This window comes from Notamacropus eugenii, chromosome 5, assembly GCF_028372415.1.
Source record: "Notamacropus eugenii isolate mMacEug1 chromosome 5, mMacEug1.pri_v2, whole genome shotgun sequence".
Classification (NCBI taxonomy): domain Eukaryota; kingdom Metazoa; phylum Chordata; class Mammalia; order Diprotodontia; family Macropodidae; genus Notamacropus; species Notamacropus eugenii.
The window spans coordinates 115516968-115543373 of record NC_092876.1 but is presented as its reverse complement, the minus strand read 5'-3'; the positions used below and the strand labels follow the sequence as shown (position 1 = coordinate 115543373).

The following is a 26406-nucleotide window of genomic DNA, read 5'->3' as shown; positions in this document are numbered from 1 at the left end:
GCTCAATCTATTATACTACCTCTGGGAAATTCATTCCTAGCACAAGAGAAGGGAAGGAAAAACACTGTCCACAGAAGGGTAGCAGCAAGTAAGAAGGAATGACAATCATGTTCAACCAGTATAGTACATCACTGTCAGATGACCACAAGTTGAAATTAAAAAGTCCAGTTTCAAGACCTCTCCCATCATGGTTCCTTGTGCAAGCATGTGAAACTTATCATGTAATTTTACCTTGTCACCATGACTACTCCTTAAGGGGAAGAAATTGTACAGGACAGGTTTTCTGTTCCACAGAATGCATGTCCCCTCTGTTATTCTCTGGTCTGTCTTCTTAAAGTGGAAAGGACGTCAAAGCCAGAAAAAGAAAGTAACCAACTCACTTTTATAGACATTAGGGAATGGCAGCTGATTTTATAAGTCAGTTCTCTGGAATTCCAAGTATTCTAATAACAGGATACCAGTAGGCATTCCCACTTTGATGGGTAAGCAAGTGTCATTTTTCTCTAGAGTCCTATACCTTGTAATCTAATCAAGTTGATTGAGAACCTCCTTAAATTAATCAGTGACTCCCTGGATGAGCCTGCCTCACTTAGATAACCCACACTTCAGTTTCCAAGCTTACATTCCCGTGAGGGAAAATGAATCCTTGTGATACAAGAGAGAGTGAAATATGTTTGAAGGAGAGATCCAGGTAAGTGCTATGAAGAATCTAAGGAGGAAGAGAGCACATTGACTTGGGAGGATTCATGAAGGAGCTGGCACTTGGAGGAATGGATGGAGGATGCTCCAGTCTATGAATGTTGGATAGTGTAAACTTTACACATGGAAACTGTAGAAGGCAGCACAAGGACAAGGGACAGAAAAGACTCCAGTTTCTATAGCATAATAGCCCAAATGTATAGAGCACTTTAAGATCTATCAATGCTTTACCTGTGTTACCAGGGCAGCTGACTGGTGCAGTGACTACAGTGCTGTGCCTGGAATCACAAAGACCTGAGTCCAGAACTAACCTCAGACACTTACTAGCCCTGTGACCTTGGGAAACCTGTGGCCTTGAGGCTGCATGTGGTCCTCTAGGTCCTCAAGTGTGGCCCTCTAGGTTCTCAAGGGCAGCCCTTTGACTGAATTTAAACTTGACAGAACAAATCCCCTCAATAAAAAGATTTGTTCTGTAAAGCTTGGACTCAGTCAAAAGGCCACACCCAAGGGCCTTGAAAGCCACATGTGGCCTTAAGACCATAGGTTCCCCATCCCTGCCCCGGGCAAATCAATTAACCTCAGTTTGCCTCAGTTTCCTTAGCTGTAAAATAGGCATAATTAAAGCACCTACCTTCCAGAGTTGTTGTGAAGATCGAATGGAATAGTAATTGTCGAAGCAATGCAAACGTTAAGGTGCTGTATAAATGCCAGCTTTTATTATTGTCATTATTAACGCGTCTCAACCTCGCTATAGCTTGCGTCTCTCTAAAGCCCCAAATCACTGCAATTCTTCTGGCTCAAAATGAGCCCACAGTTCAATAAAACACTCAGATACCATTCTTAGAACCTGCGGTCTATTATTTCTGTTATCTTTGCTGATATTATTTTTTAAAACTCTTCGCACACTCCTGGCACATGGTAGGCATTCAGTAAATGTTTGATCACTTTCTCTTGCCCCGCCTCCCATTCTTCCCACTAATAGATTTCTTAATTCTTATGACTATTAAATATTATTTATTTAGTTTTAAAATAGTTTCTTTGTATCTTTTCTACTTTTGTTTTAAGGAAGTGGATTTGTCACATTATTTCTTCTTTGTTTATACCTAGCTGCCAAGTAAAGGAAGATGCCATCGAGAGGCTCATGGTTCAAGTAAGGAGACTTAGGGATAAGAATCAAAAATGTCAAGAACGGGTGAGTTGCACATTGAGGGCCCATCTTTTCATCAAGCACAGTTTGGTTTTTAAATTGTAAATTCCATCTGTTATAATCCAATTTACTTTAGAAATGATATTCTTCAAAATTGTTGGCACTTAATTATTTACTTCCCATTTATTAGTACCCTGGTGTATTTGAGATGGACCTTTATTCCTCTTCCTACAGTGACAAATGTTAGTTAAAAAATAAATCAGCCTTAAATAGCATGTTATTTGGTAAATGCAGACGCTATATTTTAGGCTTGAGATTTAAAACTTTGCCCTTTGTCCTTTATCACTGTTTTCAATTGACTTATTTTTCTTTTGTACTCCATATGAATTTGTGTACAATTTTTGCTTTTTAAAATATTCTTTCAAGTTCTTTATCTGATAGCTGACAACGTGAGTGGATGTTGTTATTAATAAAGTAGTAAGATGAATAGGGGGCACAAAGCTCAGGCTTCAGTGCCTACAGGGTTAATTAGGTAGCTTCACTGGGGCCAGCAGAGGGCAGCAGCAGTCCCTGACTCTGGGTTGCTTCCACCTTACAAACCTAAAACTCAGAATTGGAGACTTCACTATCCTGAAATATAAGCCCCTTACTCAGAGTCATCAGAATAGGTGAGAAGCAGAGCCAGGACACAAGATAAGAACCAAGGAAACAGGAGATAGGATGCATACAGACACAGTCACAAAAGTTGAGTGAAAGGAAGTAAGCTATATTGTAAACCCAAAAAACAGACAGAGGACTGAGCCAGCCAATGCAAAAGAACAACCAGGAGAAAAGATGGTGGTGAAATGCATGATGCTGAGTCTACCTGGGAGAAGGAGACTTTGGGCAGGTTGGTACAGTTTAGTGGCCATGTCTCTTTAAATCTAAAAAGAATGTGTAAAGTGGTTCTTAAAGGACCAATAGCTATAGGGCTAGGAGAATTTATTTGTACTGTTGCTTCTCTTTACATAGGACTGTGAGCACATCTTCTATCAAATGTCTCAAGCAGAAAACTCTGCTATCTCTTTAACAATGACTAAACTAACCATCAGGGCTGAAGATCAAATTAGTTTGATGACCTGTAGCATTAAAGAGTAATTAATAAATCATAATTAAGATCAGTTCCATCAAGTCATATCTTTTATGTTTGTTTGAATCATTGTAAGAGTTTCTAGTATTTGATTTCTAATTTCTGTAAATGTGCTTGACTCATCATATGCCAGGTGTTCCAAAAGTCTTAATGCAGTTGTAAGCTATTAAACTTTGATTTGTCCATCTGTTTATAGTGTGGTTATAATTAATAGCCTACAACTGCACTAAGACTTTTGGGACACCCTTCTCACAATCGAGATATTAGCAAAAGGATAAACTGAGGCAGATCCCTGAGCAAGATAATATTTATCAGCAGAGGCATGCTACCTGTCAATAAATGGGTCAGTGGCTTCCCTCCATTAATATAAACAAGAGAGCAGGTCCCCTTTTATAGGTTTTAAGGAGTGCAGAACAGAGTACATGACATCATGGAATTAAGGGCAGCATGATTGGTTTCAGAGCTGAGATGCCAGGAGCAACATGATTGGTTTGAAGTTTGGTCATGGGGGCTAGCAATGACCTTCCCCTCTTCTTGTCTCAGACTAAGATGTGCCCATTGTCTGAGTGCAGGTGAGAAATAGCAGCCTGCACTGTATCAGACCCAACTCCTTTTCTGTTCACACATATTTTCCAAGGTTAGGCAAGAATAATTTGGTCTTTTAAAATTTAATTGATTATAGGCCCCCTGAACTCTGAACTAAATTCATAGACAAAGAACTGTGACTTAAGCTCAGGATAAAAACAGTTACAGAAAAAATCAATTACCTGTAAATTGGATCAGTAAGAAAATGATCCAGGATCAACCTTTATCTTCTCACCCTATCAGATTCAGTAATATTTTAAAACTGAGATACTTATATAACCCTACTTCCAACCAAAGTGGGTATAGTTCCCTGAAGAATAGCCCTGTGACCTGTCTGCTTTTCATGCTAAGGAGTCATGACTCATGATTGACTGAGATTCTTCTGAGCCAACACTGTATACCTGGGATGATGGGGTAGACACTTTGGAGAGATGAGGGAGAGGGGTCAAATAGGGTCTCATAATATGATGTTTTACCTTCATTCATAGAAATTTAAGTTGAACATGATGCATGATCTAAGAGTCTTTCACTATCTTGGATGCTAGAGTTGCCAAAGTCTTTCCTAAAACATTGTGTCCAGAACTGAGCTTACTATTCCACGTGTTGTGTGAGCAGGGCAGAGAGCACAGGGGCCAGAAGGTACATTAAAACTGAGTTTACCTGGCAATATCTCTGATTATATCCCTTCTCTGGCTTTTTCTGATACTGCTGTGGGAATTGCCCCAGGTCACTTTGGAGATGTTAGTTCTAACCCCAGTATGAGGTCAGTGGGTTGCTTTATTTTGCAGGTGTCAGTTTTGGCCCCAGCGTCAAGTAGGACAGGGGAGGCATCTACAACCCATCTTTTGTTCCTGTCTCTTCTGGGTGTTGGCTTCAAGACAGCATTGCATATATTGCCTTGCTATTTCTTAGTTTCTTTAATTATGTGCACAAGTGAAATCATTCACTTGTTGATCAATAGGTTATTTGTAATAATAACCACTAAATCTTTTTTTAAAAAATCCTTAAATCTCAAGAATTCTGTGAGTATGGCCATTTTAGAAGTACTTCCTCCCTTCTTTGCATCAATAGTCACATTTTGCTGGAATACTATGTGACTTAGCAAAAGTCACTTAACTGAAGTTCTGAGACACTGCTACTTGTTTATTGACAGCTTCATGCCAGCTTCCTCTAGCCCATCCAATACTTTCACAAACTTCTCCTCATTTTTCCATTGCTTTTCTAAAGTCAATTGTAATCAGTGTATAGCAACACTTCTGAATAGTTCATGTCTCCAGTGATTTTATCCATCAGTCATCTGGAAATGCAAGTCACTCCCAAGAAGCCTTGGAGTAAATACTCAAACTGGTAAAATCCAGATGGATAAATGAAAGCAGTCTTCTCCTTGTTTACCTTAGCCATAGGAATCTGATAGTATCCACTACAGAAATCCAAGACTGAAGCAGAAAACATCTGTCTTAAATCTTCAATCAAAGAGGACTACTCTAGTCCTCTACAGTTCTTTTGATCTAAAGTCCAGTAGTCTACACACATTCATATATTTCCCTTCTTTGGTATCACCACTATATATTTTGTGATGATGTCATGGATAAGCATTCCTTGAACATTATTTCTAAGGTCTTCTACCCTCATAGATAAAGGAACCTTCTAAGATCTTTCTTGGAATGACTATGATGAATTGGTGATTTGGATTCTGTGATTTGTTCCTGAGGAACATCCTGTATCTCATTCATGTTTCAAGCTCATGCCTGTCCTTTTGCTCAGCTTATTTATCAACCAATCCTTCCATTTTTCTGGTATAGTAGAGTCAGCAAAGTCAAATACCTCAGGATCCCAGCTAGAGTTAATCAGTGGACTTGTGATGTTCAATGTCGCCTTTTGTCTCTATTTTTTTTTACAAACCTCTCTCTGGATTGATGGTCATGATGTACAAATATTGAGCTCAAGCTTGTGGCCTGAAATGTACAGTTAGTATTTTGAATAGATTGGAATTGGTTCTGGAATTGCTTCTGAAATCTTAACAAGTATTTTTTAATTAATTAATTAATTTTTAATAATATTTTTTTCAATTACATGTAAAGAAAGTTTTCAACATTTTTATAAGAGTTTGAGTTCCAAACTTTTTTCTCCTTCCCCTCAAGATGGCAAGCCATCTGATATAGATTATACATGTACAATCATTTTAAACATATTTCCACATTAGTCTTGTTGTAAAAGAAAAATCAGAATAAAAGGGAAAAACCAAGAGAAAGAAAAAACAGCGGCAGTAACAACAAAGAATGAAATAGTTAGCTTCAGTCTGCCTTCAGACTCCAGAGTTATTTCTCTGGATGTGAATTTTCCATCATAAGTTTTTTTGAATTGTCTTAGATCCTTGCATTGCTGAGAAGAGCCAAGTCTATCAAAACTGATCATTGCACAGTGTGGCTGTTACTGTGTACAATGTTCTCCTGGTTCTGCTCACTTACTCAGCATCAGTTGTTGAAAGTCTTTCCAATCTTTTCTGAAGTCTGCCTGCTCTTCATTTCTTATGGAACAATAGTATTCCATCACATTCATTTACCATAACTTGTTCAGCCATTCCCCAATGATGGACATACCCTCAATTTCCAGTTCTTTGCCAGGACAAAAAGAGTTGCTATAAATATTTTTGTATGTGTGGGTCCTTTTCCCTTTTTTATGATCTCTTTGGGATACAGACTTAGTAGTGACATTGCTGGATCAAAGGTTATGCACAATTTTATAGCTCTTTGGGCATAGTTCCAAATTGCTCTTCAGAATGGTTGGATCAGTTCACAACTCCCCCAAGAATGCTTTAGTGTTCCAGTTTTGTTATATCTTCTCCAACACCCATCCAACAAAGTGTTGGAAGGTCAAGACTATCAAAATCACAGAATCCACCTTCATACTGATAACAATAGTTTTCTTAAAGAATTTCAAGCTCACCTTGGTGTTTTTCAGTAGTCTTTATCACTCAATCCATCACCAAGCTCAAGGGTTTACAGGTACTTTTCTCCAAATGATTCTCACAGAATGGTCAGTAGATAATGGTAACTTGAGATCCACTGTCCAGGATAGCACTGTAGATTACATTCTTAATCCTTATCACCATTTCCAGACTGGGTAGAAAAGGGGTAGGGAACCTGGGCCCCAGGTTCCCCACTCCTGGGATAGATCCATAAAAAATCAATAAAGAGAGTGGCAGAACTGCCCTTAAGGTACAGGGTGATCTGCTTTCTTGCATTCACTTCAATTTCCTGATGCTGGAGCAGAAGACTTGGGTATCGAGATGACCAAGGCTTTATATAATTATCTTCTTATTACATCCATCTGATGGCATGGTCTTCTTCAGCAACAAAGGACGAACACACACACACGCGCACACACACACACACACACACTCACACACACACATCCAGCATGAGTATGACTCTCTAATTCCCACTTGTAACAGAAGTATCTGTGTTTTTGGTAGGGGTGTTTTTGTATTAGGTCTTTATATCCTTCATTACCTTGGTCCTCTGCTTTTCCAAAAAAGAACAATTTTGGCCAGCGTCCCCTCTCTCACTAGGTCTTCTTGGGCCTCTTCCTCTGGTTCTCCACCTTGTTCCTGTGCCCCACAATAAAGATGATGGCCCTGGCACAGTTGAGGTTGGCCCTTCTCCTTGAGATGGAGAAGATGTTGCTCCATCTTTATTATTTGTTTTCTGGTAATTGTGACTGTGACTCCAATGCCTTTAAATTGGTAGGTGCAGGTATACCTCGGGCCTTTGTGTTTGCTAATCTGACCAGGTCTACTCTCAGATTCCATTGAGGCTCTCTGTAGTAATTTCTGTGATTGATTGATTATTCATTCTGCTATCTAACTCTTATTTTGTACTTACAAAGTTGATTTTCATACAGTAAAGAATAAGACTTTATACTTATTCCTATTAAATATGATCTAATTAGATTCAACCTAATGCCTTAAGCTGTCACAGTTTTTTTTTGGATGTTAACTCTCATTCATTAGCTATCCTTCACAGCTCTAAAAACTGAGGAACATGTCATCTATCCCTTGTTTCAAGTCACTAATAAAATGAGGGCCAAGTACAGATCCTTGGAGACCTCTTGCCATGTTGATATTAAGTCATTAACCCTTTGAGTCTAGCCATGTAACTAAATCTGAATCTAATTGAATTATCATCTAGTACACAGCTCTGCAAGAATGGCATGAGATTCTACATTCAAAGCTTTTCTAACATCAGAGCAAACTGTGTCCATGGCATTCTTTCCTTGCTCTCGGATTCTGTCTTTCCTGGGCTGTGCTTCTGCCTCCTGGACTTTCTTTCAGAAATCACAGTCACTCCATTTGTTATTCTTCTCAGAATTCTCTTGCTTTTAAAAACCTTGACTTCTCTGGCCACTTTTCCTTGTGACCATATCTACTGTGACCATATCTACTCTTCATCAAGTTTGACCTTCATAGATTTTCTCCCTTTCTCTTTGGAACACTGCCATTACCTTCAGAAAACTTGGCATTTTTTTCTTAGAATTCAGCTTCTTTCATGTTTTTCTCTCTTTGCCATCACTGTCTCTCACTGCTGCTTTCTGACATTCTACTGAGGAGGAAGATTAGGAGAAGGAGGAAGGAAAAGAGGAAGAGAAGGACAAAGAAGAGGAGGAAAAGGAGGAGGACTTGAGTTTCTGTATGTGTGTGTGGGGGTTAATTTTATTTTTCCTTTTGCAGCTGCTGCTGCTTTATTTCTTTTTTTTTTTTTATCTAAAGACAATCCAATTTCCTGAATAGTTTCTCTTTTTGTTTGTTTAGTTGACAGTGATTTTAAGAATTTGACTTCTGGGTTTTCTTCACCCTCATTTGCGACATATTCCTATGAATGGATCATTTGCAGTCAGGTTTCTCCCCAGCACATTTCGTTTTGGTGCCAACCCACTGTTTCTCATCTCCGCTATTAGCTCCAAGGGGTGCATGGATGGCCCTGAGCCATCACTGGAAACTGAACTTGCATTGATTCCAGAAAGACCAAACAAAGGACACTCTCTATCAGTGTTGACAGTAACCCCATTTGTCACATCTCATTCACCTCACATCCCACACCTGAATACCAAATGACTGGTCTCTGATATTCATGTCATGCTTTGCATACTTTTCTCATGGGACTCCTTTCTGCCATTCAAATTTGTATTCAATTTCTCCTTTTACACCTTCTTGTTGTTTTCTTTTTTAGCTCCCCATACATAGTACATGTAGTGGGGCCTCATACATAAAATTAAGGCCATTGTAAGCCAACTATTATCCTATGATTCTTATTCCTTGAGATATTATTGCATTAATTCTTTTTGTTTCTTCTTATCATATATTTTCTGTTCAGTCATCTGTACTTTTTTTTATGTTGGACTGGATAGAAGGCCTTCTTGCATGTGAAGTTAGCAAATGACTTTTCCCTCTTTGAGCCAGACACAGAACCTAGGAAGCTCCAGATGTCAACAATCTTCCACCATCCCCTGCTCATCATTTTTTATAGCACAATAGTATTCCATCACAGTCATATACTACAACTTGTTCAACCATTCCCTAATAAATGAGCATGCCTTCAATTCCTAATAGTTGGCCACCACAAGAAGAACTACTATAAAAATTTTTTTGGTACAAATAGGTCCTTTTTCCTTTTCTTTGGCCTCTTTTGGATAGATAGCTAATAGTGGTATTGCTGCGTCAAAGGACATGCATAGTATTATAGCCCTTTGGGCAAAGTTCCAAATTACTTTCCATAATGGTTGAACCAGTTCACAACTCTACAACAGTACACTAGTGTATCTATTTTTCCTCTTCCCCTCCAGCATTTGTCATTTTCCTTTTCTGTCATGTTAGCCAATCTGATAGATGTGTGGTGGTATTTTAGAGTTGTTTTCATTTGTATTTTTCTGATCAATAGTGATTTAGAGCATTTTTTCATGTGATTATTGATCATTTTGATATCTTTTTCTGAAAACTGCCCATTCACATCCTTTGACTATCAGTTGGGGAATGGCTTATATGTTTATAAATTTGACCTGAGCAGAGTCTTAAAGAACAGAAGGATTTTATCAGACAAAGATAAGGATGGAACATATTGCAAACGTGGCAGCTATTTGTATAAATGGAAGGAGATGAAAGTAGAATAGCAGTGGGGAGCAAACAGCAAGTTATCCAAGTTGGTTGGGATATAGAGTACATAAAGAAGAGAGTGAAACAAGATGGGAAAGTTGGGAGAATCTTTGATATCAAGCTATTTTATCCTTTGGATACCAGGGTTTGTGGTTGTTTGCTTGCTTGCTTGTTTGTTCTTACTGACTTGGTCACACCTGTGATTAGATTATTTTCAAAGCTAAGGCCAAGATGAAGTAGAAAATAGTAAGGATAGAGTCAGGAGACCAAGGGAGTGGCAGTGTGAGTGAAGAGGAAGGGACAAAAATAATGTGGAGAATTAGTTCAGACTCAGCAACTGATTATGGGAGTAGGGCAATAGGAAATGCCTGTTATGTGTGGAAAGAAGGAAACAAGCATTTATTAAGCACCAATTATATACTAGGCTCTGTGCTGAGTGCTTTGCAACTATCTCACCTCACAACAATCATGGGAGATGCTATTATGTTCCCCTTTCGAAACTAAGAAAATTGAGTCAGAAATAGGTTGAATGACCTTCTTAAAGTAACTGAGCAAGTAAGTATCTAAAGCCATATTTGAATATAGGTCTTTCTGACTATAGGTCCAGAGCACCTCCCACTCAATCAAAAATGCTCCTTTTCACATTACATTGTTATCAGATCAAAACCAGGTACACATTGTCAAAACATGCTCCAGATTATCTCTAAGGCACTTTTATCAGGCATGCCATCACAATTTTCCCCAGCCTTTTCCATATGAAGAAATGCATCCGTGACCCTCTGTGCATGCTCATAAGAATTAGCTCAGTGGCCAGTCCCCAATTATACATCTAAGTCATTATTTATTAATATTTAGAGTGATTTATCACACTTATGAAATCTTTATGAATCTCAACCTAAGATTAGATTGGCCAAAATCTCTATGGCTAACCCTTGCTTCCATTTATTTTTTATAATTTATTTTTAAAATCAGTAGCATTCAAGAAACAGTAGCTTTGGTTTTAAGAATTCCCAGATGTTAAATTATAATAAAATCATTAATTATATTGCTAATTACTGAGAGATTTGGATGGCTGAAGGAATTCTTTTCTTGTAACTCATTAATTAATGTGTCCATGTAACTGTCATGGTATGGTACTTTTCCTGCTTCAGTTAAAAATTGCTAGTTTCACTTGACAGAGTAAATGACAATAAACTTTTTTTCCCTTTGGTATGCAGCATTGAATGAATTTAACTAAACTTTGACTTCAGCAAATGTCTCAATATTTCAGGAATTCAGCATTTGGCAAACATAAAATGTTTGTTGCCAAGTACTTTTTTCCTCTAGTTTAAATCCCATGTGTGGGCTCGGAAATTTTATCCACATGTTTGGAATCAGTCTGCATGTAACAAGTATTATTAAGTAAGGTATACCTGCAGCTAAAAAAATAAATTGCTAAGGTTATTTGGGAGGATATTGTCTCTTTTCCCCGAAAATTATGTCAATTTTTTTCCAAGTGAAAAATTCCATCTCCTCAAAGAGATCATTCAAAATTCACTCTAAAATGAGTAGATCCATACAAAGATATTTTCGTGCCAACTCATATGAACTTTGATGAAGATAGGAAAATGTAAATTATATTTATTCCTATTCTAACTTTAGAACTGCTGCTTGATCCCAAGGAGATGGGGCTGTGTACCTTCTTCCTCTTTCCTAAGTTGGCCATCTGCTCAGAACCAAGCAGGTAGCCTCCACTGGGTTCAGTTCTGGAGGGGCCTGGCTACCTAGATGAGCTGCCAGATTCCTTTTCTCACACTTTTTGGCTCATTATTGAACTCCTACATAAAACTTAGGTTTTGGTTCATGTCTAGAGGCTTCTGGAAGGGAGGGTATAAAAAATATTAATAAAGAATATAAATCAGGTGTGAGACAAGTATTTGTTTACTACGTACAAAAGAAGTGCTTGTCACAAAAGTGCATTGACAGAAAAACAAGCTAACCAAGAAATAGTAAAAACTACTGTTATGGTCAGGTAGGAGGCTGAAACTTAAGATATTATACATTTCACCGTGGCTCCACACTGTTTCTTTTGGAGTAAATGTTTTCTCGTGAACCTAGACCAAGGAACTTCCTCATTTTCTCCCTGAGCATAGTGACCAAGGACTCCTGAAGTGCCCCTCTCACCAACTGAGGATTTAGGATCTCAGGATCTCTCAGACTCACAAGGTCAGCCCCAAACCTGGACATACCCATCTTCTTACTTAAAGAAATGTACAGAAAATGGAAGCATGGTCAGACCAAAATAAAATGAATATGAGCATGGCACTGTCCTGTAAAAATAGTTTCAGAAATGTTAAATCTCAGAATGAGCTGGGGAAAGAGGTACTAAGGACAGCTAATGGGGCTTAAAAAATTATATTGGGAGAAAACTGAGCAAAGAAGAGATAAGGGCAGATACTTGGGGTGTTTGGAGCAACAGTGGCTGATGACAGAGAGAAAGAGAGATTGTAAATCCTTGCTTCTGTTTTCTCTTCCAAGAAGAAGGACTTTTAAGCTGGAGATAGCAGAACAAAAATGACCAACAAGATGACAAGTAAGAAGAAAGCAAAGGAACACTAGGCTACCCTTGACGAATTCAAATCACTTGACCCAGATGAACTACATCCTCAGGTCCTAGAAGAACATGTAGATGTGATGGGGCAGCTAGGTAGCAAAGGAGAGAGTGTACCATGTCTAGAGTCAGGAAACCTGAGCTCTAGGCAAGTTGCATCATCTCAGTTTCCTCATCTGTAAAATGGGGATATTAACAGTACCTCCCTCCTGGTGCTGTTGTGAGGGTCAGAGGAAATGATCATTGTCAGGTGCTTAGCACAGTACCTGACACACAGTAAGTGCTCTGTACATAATAGCTATTATTAAGTTGTGATTGTGGAGCCACCACCAGGATGTTTGAAAAATCATGGACAATGGAAGAGATGCTGCAAGTTTAGAGAGGGCAAATGTTGACGTATTTTCAAAAAAGGGAAGTAAAAAGAGTTTGCAAACTACAGGGCAGGGAGCTTTGTTTCAACTCCTGGGAAAATTCTTGAAAGGATCATTAAAGAAGGGGTTGACAGATATCTGGAAAGAAGAGTGGCTATGACAGAGAGCAAGCATGGCTTCATTTGGTACAAGCAATGCTGGACTAATCTCATTTTTTTACAGGATTACTAAACTAATGACAGGGATAGAGTTTATCTAGATCTTAGCAAAGCTTGTAATAAAGCATGCCATACTACTTCTGTGAAGAAGATGGAGAAATCTGGATTAGACGGTAATACAATCACATGGATTCAGAACAGGTTGGATGGCAGATTCAAAGAGTAGGAATAGTTAGTCATTAACTAATGTTTAATTCAGATCCTTGAAGACATCTGTCTTGTTCCTCTCCTCCTCGAACACTTCCAGTCTTCTTTTCTCTAGCCCAGACATACCAGTTCCTTCAACCAGCCCTTATAAGTCATGAATTCATCTTACTTGTCTCCAAGGATCCTGTATGCAGGATAAGAAGCAATAGTTAGAAGCAAATATGGAGCAACTGATTGGTTTAAGATTGGAAAAGGAGTACAACAAGGCTATATGTATATTTTCTCATTATTTATTTAATTCTTATGAAGAATACATCATGTGAAATGCCAGACTGGATGAATCAAAAGCTGGAATTAGGGTTGCTGGGAGAAATATCAACAATCTCAGATATGCAGATCTCAGATGCCACTTTGATGGCAGAACATGAAGAGGAATTAAGAAGCCTCTTGATGAAGGTGGAAGAGGAGAAAGTAAAAGCTAACTGGAAGCTTAACCTCAAAAAAACTAAAATCTTGGCAACTGGTCCCATCACTTCTTGGAAAACAGAGGGAGAAGAAATGGAAGCAGTGTCATGTTTTATATTCTTGGGCTCAAGGATCGTTGCAGACGATTCCTACAGCCATGAAATCAAAAGATGCTTGCTCTTTGGAAGGAAAGCTATGGCAAATATGAACAGCTTACTAAAAAAATGCAGAGATGTCACCTTACTGACAAAGGTCCATAGAGTCAAAGTTATGGTTTTTCCAGTAGCAATGCATGGCTGTGAGAGTTGGACTTTAAGGAAAGCTAAGTACCACAGAATAGATGCTTTCAAATTGTGGTGCTGGAGACTTTTGAGAGTTCCTTGGGCAGTAAGGAGGTCAAATCAGTCAGTACTTAAAGAAATTAATTCAAGATATTCACTGGAAGATAAAATACTCAAGCTGAAACTCAAATACATTGGCCACATAATGAGAAGATAGGACTCATTGGAAAAGGTCCTGATGTTGGGAAAGATTGAAGGCGAAAGAAAAAGGGAATGGCAGAGGATGAGATGGATAGTTATTATCATTCAAACAACAAACATGAACTTGAATAGACTTCAAGAGACAGTGGAAGATAGAAGGGCCTAGCATGCTATGTATGGTTCATGGGGTCAGGAGGAGTCAGAAATGACTGAAAGACTGAACAACAACAACACCTTAATTCATGGCCCTAAACCATCATGGAAGCCCTTCTCTAGAAACTCGCAAGCTAAATAGTTAATTAAATTAATGGTTGGAAGTCAATGTTGCAGAATCCCAATGAGTACCCCAAGGATCTACACTTGGCTCTGTGCTACTTAAAAATTTTTGTCAATGGCTTGAATAAATGCATACATGTCATACTTATCAGATTTGCAGGTGACAGAAAACTGTGTAGGTTAGCTAACATCAGTGGATGATAGAGTTTGGATCCAAAAGGATCTTGATAAGTTGAATCTTAACTGTTATGTTCATCCTTCATTGTTGAAGAAGATCATGACATCAAGGAAATGATGAAATGACTTGCACTTGACTTTGTTTTGAGTGAGGGAGGGCTATTCAGGTCACCAGCCTCACTTTCTCCTCTGAAATTCAATAGGGATAAATGTAAAGTTTTATCATTTGGCACTAAAAACCTAAGCTCCTCCACAAATATAAGATGCAAGAGGCAAGAACTTAGTGGAGTGCAAGCTTAATATGAATCAGCAATGTGATGAGGCAGCCAAAATAGCTAATGCAATCTTGGGCTCCCTCAGGAAGGAATTTAGGTCCTAGGAAACAGGGAGGTCATAATCCCATTATACTCTGCCTTTGTCAGAACCCATCTTGAGTATTGCATTCAGTTTCTGAAGGACATTTATCTAAATTCTAGAGAATGTCTAGGGGATTGTGACCAAGATAGTGGAGAGCTCCAAATTCATGACATATGAGAATTAATTAGAAGAACTGGACATGGTTAGCCTGGAAAGGAGAAGTCTCTGGGAGCACTGTCTTCAAGAATTTGCAGAGCTGTCACATGGAAGAGAGGGATTAAAGTCATTCTGTTTGGCCTCAGAGGGCAGAACTAGGGACAATGACTAGAAGTTGCAAAGGGACCAATTTAGGTTTGATGCCAAGAAAAAAATCCGAAATAATGAGAGTTCTGTGAACTGTAATGACTGGCCTCAAGAAAGTAGAGACTGGATGACCACTTGTTGTGTATGTTACAGTGGGCATCTGTTCATGTCTAAGTTGGACTAGATGGCATCTCAGGCCATTAGGTGATTCTGAAATCAACGTTTTCAGTCATCCTGGATCAGGCAAAGAAACACAAAACAGAAGAGGCAGCCAGAGGCTCAAACTTGAGCCCACCCAGCTGAGCCTCATTGAATCTAGCTACCATGTAGGTTCAGCTGACATGCTGTTGGGGCCCAGAAGGGGCACCCCTCCCCAGCCCTTTATGGAAAGTCTTAGGGTAACATTATGGGCACTTCAAAGGTTAAAGAAAGAGTGCAACAGGGGTGGATCACTGGCTTTTTAATTTTGTTTATAATTTGTTATTCATTTTGAACTTAAATAAAAAAAGACAGACACAAAAAGAACATTTCCAGGTACACAGGACAACATAAAAAGGGTATTTATTATGAAACCATGAATTTCCATTTCACACTGTTTACTCTTTTTAAACCATGTAATAAATACTACTCATCATTTTCAAAGCTATCCTGCTTTTCTATACTTCCTTCTAAGTTTTTTTCTCTGCTTGGCATTTATTTTTTTTTTCCCTTCCTCCCCATTCTGCCCCAGAGAAGGCTACCATTAGCCACAAATATGCATGTATATGTAAAACCATACTGTACATACATCTATTTATCAGTTCTTTCTCAGGAGATGGATAGCATCTTCCTTCTTAGGTCCTTCGTAGTTGATTTGAGTGTTTATGATGAATTAGTTCTTCAAAGTTGTTCTTATGACAGTATTGTTGTTCCTGTGTACATCATTCTCTTGGTCCTGCTCATTCTACTTTTCACCATTTCATGTAAGTCTTTTCATGTTTTTCTAAAAATCAACCAGCTCATCATTTCTTATAGCACAGCAGAATGCCAGACCACTGGCTTTTAAAAAGTGCACTGCCTCTAATGGGATTCCTTTATCATCTCCCAGACCCATTATGCATTGGATCACACACATCCAAAGGCAGCAAGTTCATCATCCCCAAAGCACTCAAGCACTGAGCTAGCACATAGGCTAGGCTAGAAGGAAGCAGAGCAGCATTGGACATGGCCCGTTACACCACATTAATCATATGTAGTGCTATATGTTAGAAAATCACTAATACAGTTAGAATTTTTGCTTGCATGGTGAATCTTGGGTTGGTTGGTTGGTTTAGTCTGGACCTGTGATTTCAGTGGTGTTGGGGACTCCTAGTGAAGAAACTGTCTTGACCAAGGCAGATTAGTAACTCTTCTAAAATGTAATTTTAGAGTGATCTGGGGCCCTGGGTGGTTTCAGTGATTTGTCCAAGTCCGTGTCAGAGATGGAATTTGAAATCAGGTCTTTCTGCTTCCAAGTTGTCTCTCATATTCTTCCTACCTTAAAAAATTGACCGATATTAGTAACAAAGGATTAAATAGGCTTATGAAAGCTGTTACCTGCACATTATCCAAAATGCACTTAATCAAGACTTTTTTCTTATTTCTACAGTTTAAAATTATTTGAAAAGCGTGATGTTAAGCAGTAAAATTATTTGACTGAAGAAAAAAGAAAATAGTAATACCTAGTAATCAATTCAAATTTAATAAATTATTATTTTATTTTAGTTTCTAGAATTCTATGTAATCCATGGTCCAGATTCAGATTTACATGTACATATTTCAGGCTTGAAGGCATATTTTCTCTTTATGTTTTATGCTCCAAACCAAGTTTTTTCTTAAGGAATGTAATATATATATATATATATATATATATATATATATATATATATATATATATATATGTAAAATATGTATAGGAATATTTCTTAAAGAATATAAAAATTTGACTCAATTGGTCCTTATTTAGGGTTTTTCTTTCTTTTTTAAAAAATTAATTTTAAGTTTTCAAGATTTACTTCCACAAGATTTTCAGTTCTAAATTTTCTCCCATCTCTCCCCTCCCCCATCCAAAGACAGTGTGCACTCTGATCACCCCTTCCCTCAATCTGCCCTCCTTTCTATCACACACCCCCCCTCTTATCCTCTTCCCCTCTATTTTCTTGCAGGGCAAGATAGGCTTCCATACCCCATTACCTGTATGCCTTATTTCCCAGTTGCATGTAAAAACAATTTTTAACATTCATTTTTAAAACTTTGAGTTCCAAATTTTTTCCCTTCCTCCCTCCCCATCCACCCCCATTGATAAGGCAAGCAATTCTATATAGGTCATACATGTGTAGTCATGCACAACACTTCCCTAAGAGTCATGTTGTGAAAGACTAACTGTATTTCCCTCCATCCTATCCTGACCTCCATTTATTCTATTCTCTCTTTTAATAGGGTTTGTTCTTTCTTAAGGAATATAATAACTTGATTCAATTTGCCCCCATTTAGGATTTTTCCCTAAAGAAAATCACAATTTGGCTTGTGCCAAAATCTCTATAGAAAAAGGAAAAGGGCACTCAGCTCCCATGTAAGTGCTCAAGCTAACAAAACATCTAATATAGGTCAAGTTTTATTTAACACAGCAAAAACTGCAAAGGCCTCATATTTAAGCCTATAACCCATCAAAACAACTTTCTTGCCCTCTCTGGTGAGCCCATCCCCCCCGCCCCCTGCCAAGAGCCTATACTGTTCTCCAAATTTATAGGACTACCTTGAGGTTTATCCTTCCTACTCCCTGCCCCCAACCCAAAGGAAAAAAAAAAAACCCTTGTTGTTGTTAGAAACTCCAGCAACACCACCCCGCTCCAGTGACCTGCACCTTTCCTAGGGACCTATAAAGTTTTCTAAATTACAGCACTATGTTGAAATTGAGGCCTTCTGGAAAGATGAAGACACTCCAGGTCCCCAGGACATTGACTCCTTTCTCTGGCACTCACAGTTCATACGACTCACAGTGACAGTGAAGGGCAGGGTGTCTGGGTTTGCTTCTCCCCGTCATCACTCTGTCTCTTGCTGTTCCTTGGCACCAGCTTCTAAGTGACCCAGGAATTCTTATGCTTGGCACAGTAACTTGGTGCCATTCAAGAATTCATCTGCTGGGTTGGGGAGACATGGGCTAGGAATATCTCCATCCCTTTGTCAGATGGTATTCTCACAGCTCCCAGCTGGGCTCCGGAATTCCTCTCTGTGCTGCCATCTGTCTCCATCAGCTGCCATCTTTAGATCTGTGTATTTCCCTGATGCACTGCTTTCTTGGAGTCATTAAAGAAGGCCATGTGGCCAGTGCCTGTATATTGGCATTCATGTACATTTTCCTTGAGTAGATATATATCTGACTAGTTTCCTTCTGCTGACCCCTGACTCTGTGCATTTTCTCAAAGAGAACAAAGGGACGCTTGAGAAGAAATGTACATGCTTCAGTCAAGGTTGTTCATTTGCTATTGTCTTTAATCTTAGAATGCAAGGCTCAAGTCGGAGCAGGTGTGGCACATCAGGAATCTAATAAGTGAACTAACTGAAGAGCAAAAGAAGGCAGCAGCATCATCTGCTGTAACAAGAGAAGAAGTAGAAGAGGCCCTGAAACGAAAATGGAAATTCGTTAAAGACCAGGAACAAAATTTGAAAGGTTATTGAATGATGACTGAACTTTATCAGTAACAGTTTATTTATTTAACTGTTGGTTGGGTATGTCTTTTTTTCTTGCAGTGGGATCAAGATGCTGGGAACATTTCTTAATGAACAATTAGTAATTCATAATTAGTTACTTTATTACCTCCTATGTAATCAGACCACATAGGAATATGAACAAGAGACAGAAAAGAAAAAGTTGGAGGGGAACAGAGTCTGGAGACTGGGATGGGAAATAAACAGTGAATTCAGATAATTGCATAATATTGTTAACACAGGACAGAGTTCTTTTGGGCACTCTGCTCTCACTCCACAAAATAATGCTAAAACATTAGTGTCTAAGGGATGGAGAGGCCAGGTTCCTGTGTGAGGAATTGTGAGAAGGCTGTTAGGCTGTGTCAGAGAGTGTATGAAAGGAGTGAGTCTTTTAGCAAGGCTGAATATATGCCAAGCTTGTATAGCCCCTGATCACACATTGAGGCCATCCTGCTCTAAGCCCAGAAATATGAAGTGAGGAAAGGCTGACACAAGAGAGTGCCTATGCACATGGACTGCCTCAGGGAAGTTTTCACCTTGACAGGGTATAGCTTTCACTTATTTTTATTTCCTTCCCACTCATCAGTCACACCTAGTCTTACCTTACTACTGTGACTGAAGTTTTAAAAGCAAGTTTACCCCAATACCCTTGGGCTCCCGAGACTGCTAGGGGTTAGGAACTGGAGAAGCCAAGAGCCAGGAAGCAGGGATGGTGAGGTACAGAACTGGGACTAGTTCTCTCAGTAGGTCTGGCAATGAGCAGGAGGCAACAATTTGGTTCTTCTTCCGTCCATTTGCAAGAAAAGCTCCTCGAAAACTTCATGCAACTTCCAGACCATGCCCAAGGAATTTCGATCACTTTTAGATAACACCAGAGCAGACCAAAGATGTGCTGATATGAAATCTATAAAGCAGCCTAAATCTCAGCGGTATCTCCAAAACCGACGTTACGCTTAGAGAGTCTTTGGAACTAGTTAGGGCCTGGGATGATTCTGGATTTAACTAATAAACTAGAGCAATCCTCTCCTGTCCCTAGACCCTGAAGTGATTGTAGAAATGTATGCATTAGCATTAAGTCCATTGGGCTCCTTGTCATCAGGATACAGCAGCCTCTCACAAAGGCAATGACCCTAGGGAAAGGCTCAGGAAGTGTTAAAGGATTGACCTTATGACACTAACCCTCATCTCCAAACTATTATGTTTTGTTCATGCCAGAGACCTCAGGGAGCATAGTCCAATGCTGAAGACTTCCCCAGGGACACATCCTACCTGGGGAGAGATAGGCTATATAGACTTGGTCTCCCTAGAGCCATCCTGCTGTCCTGTGAAAACGTCTTCTATGATTCTCTTGTGCTACCTTCCTGTTAAGCCACATAACTGTCACTGAAACAAAATGGCCCAGCCTAAACACCCCAGAGGCTTGCCTGCTTTTAATCAACTGCTTAAAGGCAATCTTGGAATAGTAGAAAGTCTGAAACTGTTATTAGGGCTACTGACAAATTTGCTGCCTTCCTGGTTATGATGAGGAGAGTCTCCTAGATCAACTACCTGGCATTGCTGATATATGGTAATGCCTGCTTGAACTAGCTCATGGGAGCCACTTGTTAAATATTCAGTGTGACCATTTCCATCTTTGGAACTGGTACATGCTGCAAACCAGGGCTTGGTTTACTGTTTTGTTGATTGTCTAGGTTTAAAATGATGGGGAAAATATTATTAATGCAAATTAAACTTAAAAGTATGTCCAACATACTTACTTCTCCCTGTCCCCAACCCAAAGAACTAGCTATTAAACATTTATGAGTATGTCGACATCTGTAATTGTTGAATTGTTTTTCAGTTGTGTCTGACTCTTTGTGACTCTATTTGGGGTTTTCTTGGCAAAGATACTGGAATGGTTTACCATTCCCTTCCCCAGCTCATTTTACAGATCACACAGCTAATAACTATCTGAAGCAGGATTTGAACTCATGAAAATGAATCTTTCCAATTCTAAGTCCAATGCGCTATCCACTGTGCCACCTAGCAGCCACTGTGATGGTCTCTTTTAAAAATTATTCAGCAACAAAGTGTTGCAATTAAATACACAGAGATCTATCAGAATAAGGGTTTAGCAGGGATATTGGCTTAGGATGAATTTAAATGAAATTAAACTTCTCCCTGCTGGACTTACCTGTGTGGCACAGAGGATAGAGTGCTAGATGTAAACTCAGGAAGACTTGAATCCAAGTCTCAGATAGTAGTTGTGGTGACCTTGGGCAAGTCACTTAATAACCTCCATTGGCCTCAGTTTCCTCAGCTGTAAAATGGGGATAGTAATAGCACCTGTGTGAAGATCAGATGAACTAATATTTGTAAAGTATTTAGCACAGTACCTGGTACATGATAAGGTCGATATAAATGTTAGCTATTATTATTATCAATGTCTTGCTACCATTGAGAAGTCAGGAGCATGTGCAGTGTGTCTCTGATGGCATTTCCTCATATGGTTTACCACCTGGAGCCCATTACAGAATGTCTGCTTGGGTTCCAATGCCTCTTCTTGGCCCTTCCAGGGCTCATCCTCACAATTCTCCTGAAAGAAGGCCCTTAACCTCTCCATGTGGGGAGATGCTGTCAAAGCTCTCTGTTTGCATTCCAGATACCTGGGACCACATAACAGTCACAGGAAGTAGATTAAATACCCTCATTTTACAGATGACGAAGCTAAAACTCAGAGAGATGAAGAGACATAGACACAATCACAAAAGAAAGGGACAGATCTGGAATTGAGACTCTTTTCCCTCCAAATCCAGGAGTCTTTCTAATATATGACTACTTCTATATTGGAAGTATATATTTCCTATATATATTCCAATTTTTCCAATATATTGGATATATATATATACATATTTCATCCTTGAAAAATACTCATTCATATGATTAGAAATGGAAAGAAAAAGTTTTCATGGTGAGTATACCCTATCACTTCACCATAAGGCAGTCCAAACATTGAACTTTGTGATGAATTCATCAGAGACATTTCAATAAAGAGAATTGCCAGAACCTTGGTAGTGACCTAAGTAAAAATTAATTCTTGCTCACAAGTGTGATAAGTCTGGATAGTAAATGTGTTCCAACAAACTCTACAAACACAAAATTGCATAGCAATGTAACAGTGTATAAAGCAGGACCATTATATTCTTTTCAGGCAAACAAGCCAATCGTTATAGGTGACGCTCGAACTTTTGATCATCAGAAAAACCATGTAAGCTCTCAGGGTGACCAAGAAAGCAATCCTTCTTGAAATATTTGAAACAGGAGTGACAGATGAAGAAATTTTTCTTAAAGAATGGTTTAAAACAAAAGTGTCATCAAGTTGTTTTATGTGACAATGGTGTTTTTCAGGTATTAGTCATAGGTAGGTGACAGTAGATAGAATGCTGGGCCTGGAGTCAGGAAAATTCATCTTCCTGAATTCAAATCTGGCATCAGACACTTAACTAGTTGTATAACCCTGGGCAAGTCTCTCAATGCTGTTTGCCTCAGTTTCCTCATCTGTAAAATGAAAGAAATGGCAAACCACTTCAGTATCTCTGCCAAGAAAACCCCAAATGGGGTCACAGAGAGTTGGATATGACTGAAGAAAACATACTAGTAACTGGCATTATCATTCAGCAAACAATATGGTAGAAATAATGGATTATGACGTTGCATCTTTGTTTTCTTTCAACAGATATGCGCTTGAAGATAAATAGTGCCGAGAAACTATTCCTTGAGAAACTAGGAGAGAGGGAATATTGGGAGGAGTACAAGAATGTAGGGAGTGAACAACATGCAAAGCTCATCACTTCCTTAGAAAATGACATCAGTTTAGTTAAAGAGAATACAAGGAAAATGTCAGGTCAGTCTCTCTAAACTCCTCCAAGTACATAGAATGAATTCTCAGAAGGAAGACAATACTGGAATGGGGAAGGAGAAAAAGAGTACTCCTCAAATTATAAACCACCAACATTAACACAAGGAGTTGGGGAAGGGAAAGAGGCTCTCTAAACCCTAGAATGAGGTTTCCAGAGATTGTAGAAGGGAACTGCAACCATAATATGCAATAGATTTTGGTACAGAAAAAGACTGGCTAAGGGGACCAGTGGGCATCCAGAAAACTAACTTTGAAATGCAGTAGATGGAAGGGGAAGCAAAGATGGAGAGGAATGTGCTTTCAGCCAATGAAAGCAGAGCAAACAGATGTTTTCTTTGACTGCCAGTAAAGATTCCTTCTGACCGTGATGCAACTTTTCTATGTATTCTCTATGACTGTATGATTTGACCTGTCATAAAGCTTGGAATAGAGAGGGTATTCTGTGGAAATGTATATTTACCGACAGAGTAGGGCCACCTGGGCCGACCCCTCATTTTGTAAATGAGGAAACAGAGGCTCAGGGGTTTAAGTGACTTGTCCACTTGTCCAAAGTCATATAGGCATTTGTTGTCAGACACAGGATGGAACCCAGGTCTTCTGATGACAAAGCCAGTACTCTTCATTGTACCACACTGATACTACACTACCCAAGTAGTTAATGTAATGCAAGAATGCACAATCTTCCATAATTTGTCAGTGAGCACAGCAATGTTTATCAGATTCTCACACATCTTCTGTTGGTGAATTCCTCCTAGGGCCTCCCTTTTGTAGAGGGGCCCAGGCTGGTCAGGCTCCAACCTCCTCCTGACTCTGCTCATGACTTTCCAGTCATCAAAATCATTCCTCAGTTGCCCTCTCATCCTAGAATTTCCCTCAGTGCCTGAGACCTCCTCACCTTGTGATATCCAACCATCCTGGCAACCTTCTTACCCTGGAATGTTCCTCTGCCAGGCCAGCCCTCCTCTCCCTTTGCTAAGGTCCCTTCATTCCTCTCCCTGCCAACCTTCTTCTTTTCAGCTCACCTTTACTTGTTGTCTTCCCCCATAGGAATGTAAGTTCATTACAAGCGGGGATGGTCTTTCTTTTTGCTTGGATCATATCCAATTTGCACAGTGCCTGGCACATAGTAAATGACTAATAAATTCTCGTTTTCTATCTTCCTTCTCTCCCCTCCTTCTCCTTCCTCTTTTTGTCCCTCTCTCCCTCTTTTCCTCCCTCTCTTCTTTCTCTTCCTTTCTTCTCTATCCTTCCCTCCTTCCCTTCTTTCCTCCCTTCCTCCCTTCCTTCATTCTTTCCTTCCTTGTTTGAAGGATAAATACTAGAACATAAGCAGGTGTTCTCACTGTCTTCTAGTTGGTGGCTTGAGTTAGATTCTGCTTTATTTCTCCCTATCTTTAGAGAGAGCTTTTTATGAAATATGTTGCTGGGAAGGCAGAATATGTCTAGTGGAATATTCTGTGTTTAGTTGTCAGAGATGCTGCCCACTTTACTGAATGCCTGAAGAGATTCTGGAATACGTTGTGTTTAGAGATTTAAATATCCAAAATCGCTAGCCTAAGTAGTTCTAACAAAACTCTTTTACTTCCAGCTTTCCCTACCTTAGCCAGAAAAGTTCCAAATACATTAGAGAGTTAGGTAGGACATATATTTTGCATTACTAGGTTTGTTAAAATTTTTAGATCATTTTTTGTAGTGGTGGCTTTCTGGTCATGGATTCAATAACATTAAATTGATTCTTTAACTATTCATCTGTTGGAAACTTATGAAACTTAAAGCTAAGAAAGCGTTTTTTCTGATTTTATTTTTAAATTAACAAGCATTTTCTCTACCTCCAGATTCTCCTCCCCTCAAAAAAAGAAAAACAAAGCCCTTTTAGTACATTTGTAGTTATGAAACAAATTCCCAAATCAGCCATGTAAAAAATGCAAGACATTTTGCATAGTTAACCCATCTACACTGGTCAGTAAATGGGTAGATCCTCTGGAATCATGATTGATCATTGTGTTAATCGGAGTTCTTTAGTCTTTTAAAGTCTTTCATCAAATCATTCATTTTACAAAGTTGTTTTGCTCCCTTCACCCTGTATCATTTTATAAAAGTCTTTCCAGATTTCTCCTAAACTGTCCCTTTCATTATTTTTTTTTTGCAGCACAATAATATTACATTGAATTCACATGCCTCAGTTTGTTAAACTATTCTGCAATTAATGGGCACTCCTTAGTTTCCAGTTCTTGGCCCGACCTTTCCTCCTCTTTGACAGCTTTTGGGTACAGATAGGCCTATTACTGGTATTGCTGGGTTAAAGGATGTGCACAGTTCAGTAATGTTTCTGTGTAGTTCCAAATCCCTTTCCAGAATTGTACCACTTCACAGCTCCAAAAGCAGTGTGCCAAAGTGCCTGTTTTCCCACAACCCTTTGAACACTTTTCATTTTCCATTTTTGTTAACTTTGCCAATCTGATAAGTATAAGCTAGCATCTCCAAATTGCTTTAATTTGAATTTCTCCAGTTATTGGTTATTTATAGCATCTTTCCATATGACTATAGACAGCTTAGATTTCTTCCCAAGGATGCATCTTATGCAAGGACCAAGCAGGCAGCCAACACGGGATGTGACCTGAGGGGCAGACAGTTGGAAAATATTTTTGCTATTTAGGTGCCATAGTGTATGAAATTCTACCATTAGAGATTTATTCCCTCTTTGTGACACAATTAAAAAATATTAATACTATTGGGAAACACATTCCTAATGTCTAACAGTGGGAATCTTGTGTGAAAGCTCTGACTTACTGGTGGAGGGGTAGGGGAGAGGTTTGGGGAAGGATGCTGAAAATCAGGAAAGGAACACAGAAATGAGAGGAAGATACTCTCAATGGAGAAAAGAGAAGAAGAAATCTGTGCCTGAAATTAGACCTGCTCATAGTTTCTTGTTTTATTTTGAAAGAATATTATAGAGTTTCTCTGGATGAAACTAGAAAGAGAATTAACAGCAACACCTTGAAACAAATGGTTGAAAAGAAGGAATTGGCAACACAGGTATATTTCAGTTTAATGATAATTTTTTTCTTTTGTCTTGCTTCTCTATATGTATATATATATACACACATATATATGTATGTATATATGTATATATATACACATACACAGATACACTGGAAGTGAGTTTATTTCAATTAAATTAATACCATATATCTAACTGTTATAACAAAGAAGTATTTGATTAAGTGTAATGTAAATAAAATTATGAAATGTCTAAAATGTAATAGTAATCATAACCTTTCTTGTATTTAGTAATTATAGTTTACAAATATTTTAACAATGGATCCTCAAAACCTTGTGAGTTATATTAGCTAAATTAGCTTCACTTGCCCAAGGTTAGTGAGCTAGTGAGCCATAAATCCATTACTTTTCCTACTACCATGCATTTATATGCTTATTTTAAAACAAACCCAGGAAAGGAAATCTTAAATTGCAAATAAAATAGATTTTTGAAAGAAGTTTCATCTTGGGGACATCATGCTAGAGGGTCAGCTTATCTTTTTGACTCATTGACCCCACCTGAAGTTAATCCAAGATCATCTCCAAAATAAAGCCTAGGTATGGCTCATGCATATTTTGTGCATAAATGTGTAGCAAAGTCCCCACTGCTCGATATGTACTGAATGCACAATATGGTTTGTGCTATGGG

General features: G+C 38.7%; 1 protein-coding gene and 1 pseudogene across 1 annotated transcript in view; one reads left to right on the top strand and one right to left on the bottom strand.

Moving 5' to 3' along the window:
- CCDC83 (coiled-coil domain containing 83) overlaps positions 1 to 26406 on the top strand; it is a 73649-nt gene that overhangs the window by 12382 nt on the left and 34861 nt on the right. Inside the window, exons 3-6 of the mRNA XM_072610666.1 lie at positions 1807 to 1891; positions 18614 to 18782; positions 22536 to 22703; positions 25663 to 25754. Of these exons, the coding sequence (XP_072466767.1) occupies positions 1807 to 1891; positions 18614 to 18782; positions 22536 to 22703; positions 25663 to 25754 (514 nt within the window). The remainder of the gene's footprint in view (positions 1 to 1806; positions 1892 to 18613; positions 18783 to 22535; positions 22704 to 25662; positions 25755 to 26406) is intronic.
- On the bottom strand, positions 6656 to 9076 carry LOC140503181 (corepressor interacting with RBPJ 1-like; annotated as a pseudogene).